The sequence below is a fragment of the Rhinatrema bivittatum genome, chromosome 4 (genome assembly GCF_901001135.1).
Source record: "Rhinatrema bivittatum chromosome 4, aRhiBiv1.1, whole genome shotgun sequence".
NCBI classification, from domain to species: Eukaryota; Metazoa; Chordata; class Amphibia; order Gymnophiona; family Rhinatrematidae; genus Rhinatrema; species Rhinatrema bivittatum.
The window spans coordinates 374,278,772-374,295,130 of NC_042618.1; the positions used below are offsets into that span (position 1 = coordinate 374,278,772).

General features: G+C 43.2%; 1 protein-coding gene across 3 annotated transcripts in view; it reads left to right on the plus strand.

The window, feature by feature from the left end:
- Positions 1 to 16,359, plus strand: part of TMEM40 (transmembrane protein 40) — a 58,271-nt gene that overhangs the window by 18,997 nt on the left and 22,915 nt on the right. For all 3 annotated transcript variants that reach the window (XR_003856597.1, XR_003856596.1, XM_029600871.1), the window contains exons 4-6: positions 6,974 to 7,104; positions 9,476 to 9,629; positions 11,326 to 11,427. Coding sequence is in view for 1 of the 3 variants with exons in the window: in XM_029600871.1 (XP_029456731.1) it covers positions 6,974 to 7,104; positions 9,476 to 9,629; positions 11,326 to 11,427 (387 nt within the window). In the remaining 2 variants the exon portion in view is untranslated. The remainder of the gene's footprint in view (positions 1 to 6,973; positions 7,105 to 9,475; positions 9,630 to 11,325; positions 11,428 to 16,359) is intronic.

Below are 16,359 nucleotides of genomic sequence, written 5' to 3' on the forward strand. Positions count from 1 at the left end.
GAAGCTCTCAAGTGTTTTTCCAGGTATTTTAAAATTGGACTTCTGTAGATATACATGTGGGGTTTTTTCTGTTACTTGAGAGAAGGATTAACAAAAGCAAAAATATCGATCCCATGAGATTTTCCAAAGTAAGCGTAATTGACATGTGGTATAACATGCGCAGATTGGTCTGCCTGCAGTTCTCTAAAAAACGACAGACATGGTTGTATCAATTATATGAATCTGCACAGCAAAAGAACTTAATTTATCAGCTAGTATGGAAATAAAGAATGCAAAATATATTGTTATTGCAAATCCACGTCCTGTAGCCAAGATAATAAAGTCAGGATAGGATGGCACAGTCTTTTAGCATGGGTTCGCCCCAATTTTGTCACATAAATCTGAAGTAGTAAAACCCTATGTTGTTAGCCTTTTTTTCTATACCTATCATAGTTTATTTCCCACACTAGTGTTAAATATGCACTCATTTTTTGTTACGTTTTTCTTATTTCTTCTCCACCCCCATCTTTCTGAGTGTGAACATCTCTTGATTGGAATTACAGAGCTAACAGGCCGAAGTGAAGTCTTGCCGAGGCCTGTTGCATTTTATTTTCTCTACTGGCTTCCTTCCTCTTGGTCACCTTCCAGGCAAGCAGGTTTGGTATCACCAACATGTGATCCCTAAAACTGGAAAGGCGGCTGTGTTCTTATGTAATAACTTCTGCCTCAAAAGGGTAGTCTCTATCTTCCTGGAAAAGGTCTGGAATTATGCATGTTCTGACTTATTGATGGCACATCACTGTCATGCTTTAATGTTTTAAAGGCAGTGTTTGGATTTTATAAGACCAGGAAGAGAAAAAGGGCAGTCTAGCATCGCTCACAAAAGGGAGGAAGAGAAGGACTTGGCAGAGGGGACACCTTGCAGGAGGTGCAGTCTAAAAAAAAAAAAAGTGTAGAAGGGAGAAGGGCAGAGAAGCAAAGCCTTCCACACATAATCCATAAAATAATACCAAGGCAGTATTAGCTCAGAGTTCTGTTGACGTTTACCCACTGTTCACCCTGCAGTCTTACTGATATCAGCTAGACATATACCTGTACATAGCTAATGGGCTGTAATTGTGTCTCTTTGCTGTGTAAACAGAACAACAGAGCATACCCTGAATTTTGATCTGCAAAAGATATTAACAAAAGTATTGAGCTTCATGTTTTCAGCTCACTTTTCTGAATCTGACTCACACTCTGGACTCGATAGACCTGTTAGGCACCCCTAGGCATGGGAGTGGGGCTGAGTCTCTCTCTGAGGATTTCGGAGAAGTGTGTGTGTGTGTGTGTGTGTTGGGGGGGGGGGTGAAATGCGTTCGCTCTATGAAAATGAACGTGACAACTCCTTCTACGTTCAAGCAGTATCTCATTGTACCTACCCCCTTAAAGGAACAGGGTAGGGCCAACAGTTAATCTATTTTACAGTGCTAATGCTGCTGGTCTGCCAGCCCCTGAACCTTTAAGGGGGTCAAGTGCAATGGGACACTGCTGCTCAGAAAGCATTGCTGGAATGGAGAAGGAGACCTACTAGGCAGCTGCCTACTTTGCCCCGTGAGAAATGCAGACGGTTCACATGGGTAGAATTTCAGCATTTTCACAGAGCACGTACATGCAGTCGACCTTAGTGACTGCAATGGGTTGTGTGGGATGCTGCAGCCATTCTGGTTTTTTCCAATTTGAGGTCAAATATCATGGCTGCCTGGTGTATAGATAGGAGTGTAGGTGTCATGATATTTCACATGATACTTCATTTATGGAGATTAGTGTAGTGATTATAGAGGAACAGACTGGAAACATTTGTCAGATACAGACAAGAACCTCTTAGTTAGGATCACAGCCTCATGTAGCTAGCTAGAGATAAATTAACCCTTATGCTCTTTAGGTAGAACTATTAATGTACACAATGATGTGTACATTAATCTAACTGGCGGAAAAGTCCTACTGCTAGCACACTCTCAGCCTACAAACGCACGCTACAACAATACAAGGCCTGCACCTCCAAATCAAAAAGAGACTTTTTTGCCTCCAAAATCCACAACTTAGTCTTTGACGTGAAAGCTCTATTCTCCTATGTTTCCTCCCTAACCCAAGTACCCTCACCAGAATGCCCTAGTAACCAAGCTCAAGCTAAAGCAGATGAACTTGCTCTCTTCTTTCAAAACAAAATCACAAATCTTCTTACTCAACTTCCCTCCAATATCATCCCCCTAACTCCAGCCCTAATGCCTCACATCAAAAACATTCATCTTGAAATGTTTGAACCCACTTCGTCTTCCGAAATCCAAACCATCCTTAGAAGAACGAAACCATCTTCACACCCAGCAGACCATATTCCCTCAAAACTTCTCCTCTCAATACCAGACACCATCTCTAAAACATTAGCGGACATCATCAACTGCTCGCTTTCCCAAGGTTCCTTCCCAGAAGACCTCAAACAAGCCTCACTCAAACCTCTTTTAAAAAAACCCAACCTGGACCTAAAAGACCCCAACAACTACCGTCCAATAGCTAATCTCCCCTTCATAGCCAAGATTATGGAAAGGCTTGTGAACTCCCAACTATCAGATTTCATCGAAGACAACAAAATTCTATCCGCCTCACAACATGGATTCCGCAAAAATCGGGGCACAGAATCCCTACTTACCTCCCTAACAGATCTACTTATCTTAGGCATAGACAAAGGTCAATCCTTTCTATTGATCCTTCTGGACCTCTCAGCAGCTTTCGATACCGTAAACCACGCTATCCTCATCAAACAGCTAGCTGCGATAGGAATCTCTGGTTTAGCGCTCTCCTGGTTCAAATCATTTCTAACCAACAGAGGCTACAAGGTAAAAATCCAGAATAAAGAATCATCACGCCACGACTCGACCATCGGAGTCCCACAAGGTTCCTCCTTATCCCCTACACTCTTTAATATTTACCTCCTACCACTATGTCAACTCCTCATCAACCTCAATTTAATACACTTTCTCTATGCAGATGACATCCAGATCCTGATCCCCATCAAAGAATCATACTCAAAAACCCTTGAATACTGGGAATCCTGTCACCTAGAAATCAAAAGCCTCCTCAACAGCCTAAATCTGGTACTAAACTCCGCCAAAACTGAGGTATTACTCATAACTCCTGATAACAATCTCACAACCTCTCTGCCAACCAACCTACAAACCACTCATGTGAGAGATCTAGGTGTGCTAATCGACAATAAACTGAACCTCAAAGCCCACATCAATAAAACCACCAAAGACTGTTTCTATAAACTGCAAGTTTTAAAAAGGATAAGACCACTCTTCCACGCCAAAGACTTCAGAACCATCCTCCAAGCCCTCATTTTCTCGAAATTGGACTACTGCTGCTCCACTTTACTTGGCCTCCCCTCCTCATACACAAAACCGCTCCAAATGGTCCAAAACGCAGCAGCCCGTCTACTGACAAACACTAAGAAAAGAGACCATATCTCCCCAGTGCTACAAGACCTCCACTGGTTACCAATTCATTTCAGAGTCATTTATAAATCCATCACCTTGATTTACAAAATCATTCACCAACATACCACAATCGATCTACAAATTCCTCCCCGCGTACACAAATCCACAAGACCGACCAGGGAAGCCTACAGAGGATGCCTCATTGTTCCACCCACGAAAACCACTAATCACAGCACCTTAAGAGACCGAGCCCTTTCCACTGCAGGCCCACCGTTATGGAACTCCATCCCTCCAGAACTCAGAAACGAACCATGTCTCCTAACCTTTAGGAAAAGACTCAAGACATGGCTTTTCAGGCAAGCCTTCCCGAACTCTACCTAATATGCACCACAAATAAATTCTCTACTCAGAGACTGTATATATGAGACGCCATATTTATATTGTACTTTTGTATATAATTAACCTCCTCTATCTCTTTCTATTTCTTACATTCCCAGTTCATTAGCCCTTGTTAATTGTAACTGCTTCTCTTCATCACGTTATTTATGTTTGGTTGTATTATTCGCACCCCTGTTATCTGTAAACCGACATGATGTGAACGAGTTCATGAATGCCGGTATAAAAAAACCTTAAATAAATAAATAAATAAAATAAATTAATGTACACAATGATGTGAGATAAATTTACATGGCTGTCAGGTCCCGGTCTCAAAGAATGAATAATCTGAATCTGAGACCCAGGAAAATTACACAGCATAATGAAGTTCACACAGTGAGGTAGGATTTGAACTGTGGTCCCAGGGTTTCACATAGCTGCTTTCTAATAACTTTACTGCACTGCAGTCCTCCCCATCTTCCTTTCCTTCTGTCTCCCAGTTTAGATTAGGAGCTGGTGCAGTGATCTCCCAGAAGCTGATTCCATTGAAAGAAACTAGGGGTGGAGATATCTTTCATTTTCTTTCTTTTCTTTTTATTTATTTTTCACTTCGCTTGATGCTTGTTGCAGTCTGGTTTATTTATTTGAATCAAAATAAACACCAAAGCAAAAAAAAAGGTAAAAAAAACCCCCAAAAGATAGGAAGGGGCCAGGTTCCCCTGCCAACCCTCCAACCTCAAACACCGATGAAAATAAAACAAACCCTCACCTCCCTAGGCCTTCCACTATCTCCTCGCCCCCCCCCCCCCCAATCCCCAATCCCCAAAACAGCTTACCCCATCCATGGGGTTCCAGTAGTCAAAATGGTTCAGGAGCGATCCCCAGTCGCTCCTTCCCTGCCAGGCCCACATTTGAAAATGGCGCCAGCCGGGCCGGAGGCTGACACCATTGTGTTGTGTGGCCGTATACCATGCAAGTGTAGAACAAAATGATGCTGGCTTCAGGGCCAGCTGCTGCCATTTTCAAATTGGGCCCTGGTAGGACAGGAGTCACTGGAGATCACTCCTGCCCCATTTGGATTTCTGGAACTCCATGGATAGAATAAGTTGCTTTGGGGGAGAGGTGTGTTAATAGGAGAAGGCCTGGGGAGAATTGTTTTATTTCACTGGTGCTGTGGGGGAAGCTTTGATGGGAGCAGCGGGACACTGTGCCACGGGCAGAAATGAAATCTCAATGAATCTCAGTGGGTTTTTCTTTTTATTTAAGTTTCAAGTGACATGTAAGGAAACAGAGTCTTTCATTGCATTTCTGTTTAATGTCATTTGACAATGAATGCACGACCCTTAAAGAAACCAGTCTCTCATTTCTAACCTAGCGGCCAATATACTAAAGTGCGTTAATACTTTTGCAAGCATTAATGTGCTGTTAGCATGCAAAGTTAGTTTATCTGTGATGGCAGTACTTTTAACATGTGTAAACTAAGAGGTCGATATTCAAAAATCATTTAGAAGGATAACTGAAAAGTTATCCGTCTAAATGGCTACCCGGCTGTATTCAAAACTATTTGTGGCTAAATTCTAGCCGCATAAGCTGGGAGTGTTCCAAGGGCAGGCAGGAGGCATTTCTCGGCGGAGCAGAGTTAGCCGCATAAGTTTTGCAGCTAACTCTGATATTTTATTTATTTATTTGAACATTTTTATAGACCGACGTTCGTTGGGAACCTCACATCGGTTTACACATAACAAAACAATAAGCAGCAAATGGGCTTTACAGGGAACTGTGAACAGAATTATGAATAACTTAAAACTAGCAATTTGGAGCAGAAGGGGGTGATAACTTGTCTAGAAAATAAGGGCATAAAATCAACAGCTTAAAAACTAGCAGGGTATATGTGATATTTGGAGTTAACCGTTTAATTTATGTGGCTAACTCTGGTAGCACCGTAGGGCTGTCCTTAATTTGATCAGCCATACTTATCCAGCTAACTTTAAGATAGCTGCTGAATAGCCCCGTTTAGTTAGACAGATAGCTTTTATCTGGCTAACACACAGGCCGATACTGTACAGTGTGCTCAGCCGTTTGGACGCGTGTTTTCGACACGCTAGCTTTACCACTTATTCAGTAAGGGGTAATAGCACGTCGAAAACGCGAGTCCAACCCCCCCACCCGAAACTAATAGCGCCTGCAACATGCAAATGCATGTTGATGGCCCTATTAGTTATTCCCGTGCGATTCAGTAAGTAAAATGTGCAGCCAAGCCGCACATTTTACTTTCAGAAATTAGCGCCCACCCAAAGGTAGGTGTTAATTTCTGCCAGCACCGGGAAAGTGCACAGAAAAGCAGTAAAAACTGCTTTTCTGTACCCCCTCCGACTTAATATAATGGCGATAATAAGTCGGAGGTCCCAAAAATTAAAAGTAATTAAAAAGTAAAAAAATAAATAAATAAAATCGGCTCGCGGGTTGAAAACTGGATGCTCAATTTTGCCGGCGTCCGGTTTCCGAACCCGTGGCTGTCAGCGGGTTTGAGAGCCGACGCCAGCAAAATTGAGAGTCGGCTGTCAAACTCGCTGACAGCTGCCACTCCTGTCAAAACAGGCGCTAGGGATGTGCTAGTGTCTCTAGCGCCTCTTTTTACCGTGGGCCCTAATTTTAATTTTTTTTTTTTTTTAGTGAATCGTGTGCACAGGAGAGTGGCCTGTGCGCGCGCCAGGAGAGCGGGCACTCGCCCGCTCTCCCACGAATTTTACTGTATCGGCCTGTTAACTAGCCATTTTGCAGCTGAATATGGGTCCCTAGGTTGCTAGCATTCTAATGCACAAACTATGCTAATGAGGTATTGAGATGCAAAACTATGCTAAACACCTCATTATCTATTAGTGCAGCAAAAATGTATGCACAGAAACTGTTTCTCAGACACATTAACACAGAAAAGTAAACTAAGCCTCAGGGAGGAGTCATTAAGGTGTTGTGATACTATCCATTTGTCCACACAAACTTTACTGTCTGCTTCATTTGCCATTGTTAACACACCTTAGTGCACTGGCACTCTAATAAGCAATCCTAGATGTTGCTGTATCTTCCAGGCATCATTACTACCTGCACAATCTAATTGACTTAAGCTTGTTTCATTTCCTGTTTTGCAGACATTTTCAACAAAGCTTTCAGTGAAGATACAAACTACTTTGAGAAGATAAGCCAGCCCTTTCTTAAATCCCTGGTTACACTTCTCAAGGCTGTTACACCGTCCATTCTCACAGAGGACGAGTCATCTACTGTAAGTTACTGATAAAGCTGGTTATAGACAGTACTTATTCTTGCTGCATAAAAATAAGTGAAAACATATCATAGCTTTCTGTTAAAGGAGAATTTCAGGATCCAATAATGTTGAGGGTAAGCACTTTTTTAAAGGCTGAAATGTATTTTTCAGTGACCTTGAGTTCTGTTATAGTGAATGCTATTGCAATGGGCATATAACCAGGACTGGCTCAGCCTGTCTCTGTTGACATGGAGCAATCTGAAACCACAAATCCTGCAAAACTATCTTAAATATCCAATTACACAACAAAAGGCACAGTGCAAATCCCGATTTAAAGGCACAGAGATTGTTAAATGAAAGCAAAAGCAGCTATTCCATAATCTAAAACAAAAATAATCAAATATAGATCTTCATTAATGGGGTGTCAGCAAGCAGGGTGCAAAATGTAAGACCTCCTTATAGCTGGAGGTTGCCCGGACCTTTCAATCATTCACCCCCGGCCCAGTATGTAAGCCATGGATACAATGGTCTTCAACCATCAATCTTTTCTTTTTCTTTTTGTTTGTCTTTTTTCAAGCACAAATTTCAGATGCAAATAAAAAAACCTATAGGTAATTTATAATAAACATTGTAACAAGAGAGAACCAAACCCTGATGTCAGCTGGCATTTCGGATCTCCTGCATCAGGGGGACTTATCTGAATAATGATGTCATCTGGTAAGTTGCTTGGCTCGGGTCAAATGATCTCCATAGAATAAACAGTGGGCACCCTGACATGACCATGGTCTACCTATAGGTTTTTTTTATTTGCATTTGAAAATTGTGCTTGAAAAACAGACAAAGAAAAAGAAAAGATTGGCAGTTGATGACCATTATATCCATGACTTATATACTGGGCCGGGTGTGAATGATTAAGAGGTCTGGGCAACCTCCAACTATAAAGAGGTCTTACACTTTGCACCTTGCTTGTTGACATCCCATTAATGAAGATCTATTTTGATTACTTTTGATTGTTTTAGATTATGGAATAATTGCTTTTGCTTTCATTTAACAATCTCTATATCTTTAAATTGGGATTCGCACTGTGCCTTCTGTTGACATGGAGCCATCTCATTGCTTTGGCAAACTTGATTTAATGCATTTTTCCTGCCATCACACTTCCTTCCAGTTTCAGTTCGGCAGTGCCTCCTCCCTATGACAAAGTTAAATATTACCATGTCGTCTTCAGTCATGTGTCAGAGGCTGCTCCTGCTGTACACCCTCCCAGGTTTGTTAACATGAGCTCAGGCACAAGAGTTGGATGGGAGACACCACTTACATGTCACTCGGCTTCAGGAGGAAGAGCATTCCATCCATTAACTGGAGCTCATTTTTTAAACTTCCTTGATCTATTGTTAAAAAGTATACTTGGACTTGTATGTATCGCTTCCCAGACTTTGAAAATATCATGAGGAGGAAACCATCCGTGATCGTGAATAACCTCTGTGACTGGTTTTTGAAAACAGCTTTGGTTTTACCAAAAACACACATCTTCTATCACTGTAGCTGTGAACAGGTTCCCATCTCTGTGTGGCAGGCTCTCATTCTGCAGCTTGGAGAGCAATATTTACATTCACTTTCTTGGACACAGGGCAGGGACAGTGAGTTAGCTCTCACCTGATGCAAATAGAGCTTTTTTTTTTCAGCAGAATCAAAAATCATCGTATGCAGATAATTTCATAAATATTGAAACCAGATATTTGCAGGCTGGTAAAGAAATGTTGCTGCTTACATTTCGATGCCTAGTGGATCGTCTACTACTAGCTGCCCGATTTACTATTGCCACTTTCTGGAAATGACCACCCTGCTTTGATTATTGGAAAAGGCAAGTTCGAAATGTTATGCTATTTTGTGCGATGTTCTCTTGTTGGAACCTCGTTTTTGACTAGGTAACACATTGGTTTCATTCGCAGTGTAACTTTAAAATCATAAATAAAGAGTTATAAAAAAAAAAAAGAAATGTTGCTGCTTTAGGTAAATGGAAGTTTGCTGCCTACGATGGTAGAGAAGGGGAGGAGAAGTCGAGCAATGGAAAAGAGGAGGGCGAAAGAGTGGTGGCCAGAGGGGAAGAAGGAAAAAGAGGGAGGAGCAAGCACGGCAAAAGCCCCAGTGGATTGCTCCTCAGTTCTCCTTATCTATATCTAAGTCACTGCCACCAGCAGCTCTTTCTCCCTCAGTGGCTCATATAAGAGCAGAGAGATAAGGTTGGCCTTTGCCACCTCTGTTGCCTGGTCAGTCGTGGTAGCACAGTCGCTGTTGCAGTCTGGGATCGGAGTCTGCTGCTCTTGTTTGGACTGACACTGGAAGACCTGGAGCTCAGTTGTATCTTATTAGTTTTTATTTATTTCAGCTCCTCAACAAATGCAGCACACCATCAGAAAAACAGGAAGCCATCGAAAGATTCATGAAGGAAAAAGGAACTGGTGCAATACTGGTATTTTATCTGCTGCTAAAGTTGAAAGATGAATCCGGCTACAAAGAGTTGCCTAGTTCCAAGGAAAAAGGTAAATGTTTTGTTGCATGTAGATAATTTGTTCCATTTCGTAGAACACTGAGGTACAAAGAGCTGGTGGCAGCAGTGACTTAGATAAGGACAAGTGAAGGAAATTGTATCTGGGCCCTCATCTCACTTGCTCTTTCTCTTCCTTTGGCATCCTTTCTGGTTCTTCATTTCTAAAACGGTAAAATTTTGTAGCTATGGAAGATTTATTTAATGCCTGGTGTGATTTGAAGGGTAATACTAGAACAATACTGTAAATATTACTAGTGTTAGGTATTACAACTTCTGCTGCGAGCGGGCCTCTTAGAACAGGGAGGATCGTTACATGCAGAAGTGCAAGTGACTTGCTGGTGTAGTGTCGATTTCATGCTGCTGCTCGTCTGTGAGCTGCACTGTTTCCCCGCTGGTATCTGAACTGTGCCATGTCACTGCCACTGCTGTCGCTGCCATGCCTGTCTTTGCACCATGCTGTCACTGCCAAAGCTGTCCTTTGCCACTCTCACTATTCCTGCCACCCATATAGAACAAGAGCCGCAAACACTCCTCCAGAGAGCCACAGGCGGCTTGCGAGACACCAGTTAGCCGTACCTGTACTAAGACATTTCTTCCATTCTGTGCCTATGGGGGGAAAATGAGGCCCCTTCCCCTAAATGCATTAACCGTGATCATTTATCGCAGGAGGGGGATCACACTGTCGTGGGGAGGGGGGTGTAGCTGCGATAGCGGGACCCCTCCCCTGAAAAGCCATAGCGGCTGTATGGCGCGTTCTTTTATCTTGCGGCCAAACCCTGCAGGGCAAAAGAATGTGCCTAATGGAGTCAGGGCCGTCTCAAGTGGCGGTCCCGGGTTGAGCCTGGGGCTAGTACTGACCCACGCTCAACCTCCCCTCTTTGCTGTGATCTTTTGGGGGTGGGGTTTGCCGAGACTTTAAATGTGAGGCGGGAGCCTCGGGACCAGTGTTAGGGTTCTGGGCCTCCCACCTCACTTTGGGGGAGTCAGGGTAGCCTCAAGTGATGGCCCCAGGTTGAACCAGGGGTCAGCACTGATCCCCGCTGAACCTCCCCTCCACCTTCTCGGTTAGCCGCGATGAAATATTTGCATAGGATTGCCTATGCATGACCTTCTTTTGCATGCATTTGTATTATTCATGCATGAAAATCTCATGCAAAGAAGGTCATTGTAATAGGGAAGGGAACCTGGGTGGGGAGATATGAAATATCGTGTATATTGCGTGATATAACAGTGTTAGAGCACTGCCACAGCTTGATGCATCTCCTGTTAGCTAGGTACATTTAGAAGAGCTATTTGGTCGTCCTATAATTAGCTGGATAAATGTATCCAGCTAAGCAGGAAATAGCTGAGTATATTCAGTAGCGCTGCTGATTATGTTGGCCAAATTATCTGCATACGTTTATCCAGCTAACCTGCTTAGCCAGATAGCAGCTGAATGTTGACTTCAGTGTTTTATCCGGAGGAGGAAAGTACAACTTTACAAATTATAAAATACTAAAACCAGTGCCAATGTGCTTGCATGGCTGAAAGCAGCTCCTTGTGACATCTCAAATTGTGCAGGTCATGAATGATGCAGGCCTAAATTTACTGAGAATAAAAGAAATTATATGATGCTTTATTTTATTTCACTAATGCAGAATTAATTTATGGAAATTGGACAAACTGTGACCCCCTCTTTTTATGTGCAGATGAGAAAGAGAAGTTTATTAAAGAATGGCAAGACAAATTACCTTTTTTAAAAGGACAGAACTCAGAAATATCTGGTGAACATACAGAAGTAAATCCCCCAGGTGCAACTTTTATTTTGCCTTTGTTGTTTTATTGTTCCAGGTTTTAATCTAATCACATTTCTGTAGACTATTGGTTTTACCAACAGTAATAATAATAATGTGGTAATATTTCAAATTTTAGTTATCTAGTTAAATACTGACTTTTGAATATTTAGTTGGATAACCTAAGGGCATTCTGGAGGCATTTTGGGTGGAGTTAAGTTGTCAGATAAGTTATCCAGCTATCTCCAGTATTCTGAGTTAGCCGGTTAACTTATCCATCTAACTCTGGTCATGCCATAGAGTAATCCTAAACTTAGCCAGGTAAATATAATTCAGTTAACTTTAAGAAAGTAGTGTGTATTCAATTGTGTAGCTGTGCCACTGAATATCCCACCAAAGTTAGGCCTGGATTTATCAATATGCACTAAATATTGCATGCAATAGGAAAAGGTGTGTATTTTATGGTAATAGGCAGTTTGCACTAATACCTTTGCAAAGCACTATCTTAGCACAAATTACAATAAGTGTCAGAATTGATGTATTTTTTACATATAACCACTAAGGGGGGAAGACCATGAAGAGGGAGGGAGAGAGTCTGACTAACCATAATGCCTTCCCGCTAGATAGGTATTTATATCTCTATGGGAGGCCCACCTAGTAACTCGAGGTGAGGTTTAGGTATTAGTGTAGGGGTTAGGGGCCACTTTGACATTCAAAGTGAGACGTACGAACAGAACAGTGCTCTCTTGTGAAGATTTGATGACCTTCGGAGTGAGGAAAATCACCCAAAGATGAGATCTGTGCAATGTTCTCTCAGCCTAGCATGATGTTACCTAGGTAGAGAGTCCATCAAGCTAGGTTGAGAGAACACTGCACAAATCTCTCTCTCTTCCCCCCCCCCCCCCTCCAATATCCTCCCGTTTTTCTCATTTGAATCACACCAAACAGTATGGTGCTTTCGTATGCATTAAGGTGTTTTTTGCATGCGAAATCGCCATATAGCACTTTGATAAATGACCCCTTAGCTGGATAAGTAAGGGGGTCATGTATCCAGCTGGATAAGTAAGGGGGTCATTTATCTAGTTAATTTTGCAAGCTGACCAGTAGCTGAATATTACCCCCATGGTTCCTCCTTCAAAGGGAAACTAAGAATAATAGGTTTAAACAGAGAATCAAACAAAACCCAGTTATTATATGACTGCAAATCACATATAACCCCTGTCCCATTCAGATCCTGAGTATGGGGGCACATGGGGAGGGCCATTGACCAGGCAAAGCCCCATGACTGTCCTGGGGTTCCCATGTGGGGGAGAGGGAAACTAGTTTTCAAGGGCTCTTCTTGCCTACCAGTCAAACTCTCCCAAAAAGTCTATGTCCACACCTGCTCTGTTGTTCAAAATAATGTTCTTTATTGACTGATGGCAAGAAAGCACAGTCCAAAAATAGATACATGGGGTAGTGTACCATAGCAGCAAATCAGTTCAGAAAAAGTTACAAAAAAATAATCAAAGACTCTCTTCGCCCCAAAACAGGTCAGCATTTTGAGAAGGGTATCCCTTCCACCCTGGGCCTTCCCTGTTTGATAGATGAAATCTCTTCCTTAGGCTTCTTGTCTTGTTCATTCTCTCCTTTGGAGTCTCAGACTGAATCAGACTTTGACTCTGGTGAACCTTCCTAGGCAGGCAGCCCTCTCTTTGGCACCTCCCAGTACACTGCTCCACACATTCTCCAAGGAAATCCTCTTCACTGTAGGGCTTCCAACTCCACTTTTTGCAGATGACACTAAGACCTGCAACAGAGTAGACACACTTGAAGGAGTAGAAAGAATGAAAAGTGATCTAAGAAAGCTTGAGGAGTGTTCAAAGATTCGGCAACTGAGATTCAATGCCAAGAAGTGCAGAGTCATGCATTTGGGGTGCAGAAATGCAAAGGAACTCTAGGTGAGACGAGGAACTCTAGGTGAGACGAGTCCGTGCACATCAGTGCACGGACTGGGAACGAGATCTCAGGGTGATACTGTCTGACGATCTGAAAGCAGTGAAGCAATGTGACAAGGTGGTGGCTAAGGTCAGAAGGATGCTGGGCTGCATCGAGAGAGACATAATCAGCAGGAAAAAGGAGTTGATAATGACCCTGTACAGGTCCTTGGTGAGCCCTCACTTGGAGTATGTTGCGACCATCAGTCTGCGCCAGCTTCGCCCCGCCTACCTTACTCTTCTTGGGGCTCCTCCCGCTCACCTCAGACTACTGGCTGCCGCGGCGTCTGTCTACCAACCTCTCTGGCGTCCCCGGACCGGCTTTGGTGCTGCTTCCCGCCATGCACCTCCAAGGTACCATAGGGCATCCTCACGCATGCCACCCTCATCTTTATTTCATCATTGGTGCGAACCTCAGGGGCGTCCCCCTGAGATGACATCACGCTGCCAGGATATTTAAGCTTACCTCTTTTGCTAGCTAATCAAGTAAGCAACTACTCGGATTACTACGGATGGGATTCGCTCTCCGTACCGAAGCTACTCTGCCAGTCCAGTGTTTGCTGGAACTCTTACTGCTAACGGGGTACCCGCTCCTCGGGGGCCTCTTCTGTTTCTTTCAGGTGCTGTCAGGAAACTGGTACTCGCTCCTCGAGGGCCCATGTTCCCTGAGTCGCTGCCTGCATCTACAAACCTTTCTACTTGGAAGACTTCACTAACAGTATCCATCTGTAAGTACAACTACCATCTATTCCACAGTACTGCTTCCCTGGAACCAGGTACTCGCTCCTCGAGGGCCTGCCCTCTGTTCCAGTGCCAGACCACTCGTCTAGTGGAACCGCTGTGTGAGTACAATACCACTGAGTCTCCCTGCTCTAAGGGATCAGGTACTCGCTGCTCGAGGACCTGCTCTCCCTGTCTCAGAGCTTCTCCTATTCTACCTGGGACCCTGTATATGTCTCACTGTGTACTCATAACTCTCAGTCTCTTTCCACTACAGCACAGCCAAGCAGAGGATCCGCTGTTCCAGCGTCCTGTGGGATACTTGCCCAGCCAGGCTCAACATCTACTACTCACTACTGCCACTTCTGGTGGTTTCCCTAACTGTTTAAATAAAGATTCAATCTGTGTTTGTGTGTCCAGAGCCTAGCCTGACTCCGTGGTCCCTCACAGGACTGCCCCCCCCCATGGGCGTGGTCAGCTGCCACAGTGTCCAAGGATCCACCCAAACACCAATAACCATAACATGAAATATATTGAAATTAATGATGCACAAGAATCACACCTTTTCCAATAGAAAACTGTAGAATTAGGGTTCATAATATGAAACTCCAAGGGGGTTAGAGTTGGGAACAACATCAGGAAACCTTTCTTCACAGAAAGGATGGTGGTTACATGGAATGCCCTCCCGGAAGAGGTAGTGAAAACAAGAGCACTAATGGAATTCAGAAGGGCATGGGATAAACACAGAAGATCCCTACTGGTTAAAGAATGGAAATAAAGATATGGGGTAACCTCCACGGAATGGAAGTTTCTACTCATTAAAATAAATAAATAAAAACTTGCTGGGCAGACTGGATGGACCAATTGGGATATTTTCTGCCATCATTTAGTATGTTACTATATTTCTTTGATAGACTTTTCTGGGAATTCTGTCCTTCCTCTAACACCTCCTAATGTACTGATCCCCAGCTCTTAGGACCTTCTATTTCTCTTCTGGAAATTCTGATCCTGGAATCCTTCTCCTCCACTCCTCCGAGCCTTCTCTGTGAAGGGAAAGGCCCTATGGTGGCACTCTGTGAAGATGGTTTCAAACACCAGCAGGACTCCAGAGCTGAAAATCCTCTCCTTAGGGATAAGGCCCCTCAGATGCTCTCCACAAGGAGAGACACCTGTACCCTTGGCCCTGAGCTAAGACTGACTCTGAACTTTATCACAAGCAGATTGTGATAAATTGCAGGAAGACCTTGTGAGACTGGAAAATTGGGCATCCAAATGGCAGATGAAATTTAATGTGGATAAGTGCAAGGTGATGCATATAGGGAAAAATAACCCATGCTATAATTACACAATGTTGGGTTCCATATTAGGTGCTACAACCCAAGAAAGAGATCTAGGTGTCATAGTGGATAACACATTGAAATCGTCGGTGCAGTGTGCTGCGGCAGTCAAAAAAGCAAACAGAATGTTGGGAATTATTAGAAAAGGAATGATGAATAAAACGGAAAATGTCATAATGCCTCTGTATCGCTCCATGGTGAGACCGCACCTTGAATACTGTGTACAATTCTGGTCGCCGCATCTCAAAAAAGATATAATTGCGATGGAGAAGGTACAGAGAAGGGCTACCAAAATGATAAAGGGAATGGAACAACTCCCCTATGAGGAAAGACTAAAGAGGTTAGGACTTTTCAGCTTGGAGAAGAGACGACTGAGGGGGGATATGATAGAGGTTTTTAAAATCATGAGAGGTCTAGAACGGGTAGATGTGAATCGGTTATTTACTCTTTCGGATAGTAGAAAGACTAGGGGGCACTCCATGAAGTTAGCATGGGGCACATTTAAAACTAATCGGAGAAAGTTCTTTTTTACTCAACGCACAATTAAACTCTGGAATTTGTTGCCAGAGAATGTGGTTCGTGCAGTTAGTATAGCTGTGTTTAAAAAAGGATTGGATAAGTTCTTGGAGGAGAAGTCCATTACCTGCTATTAAGTTCACATAGAGAATAGCCACTGCCATTAGCAATGGTTACATGGAATAGACTTAGTTTTTGGGTACTTGCCAGGTTCTTGTGGCCTGGATTGGCCACTGTTGGAAACAGGATGCTGGGCTTGATGGACCCTTGGTCTGACCCAGTATGGCATTTTCTTATGTTCTTATTTTCCTCTATATCACATGGGCACAGGAGTTTTGTTAGATTTCAAACCCCTCTCAAAAGGGAGTGGTGCTTTATACCAACACACCTACCATACACTG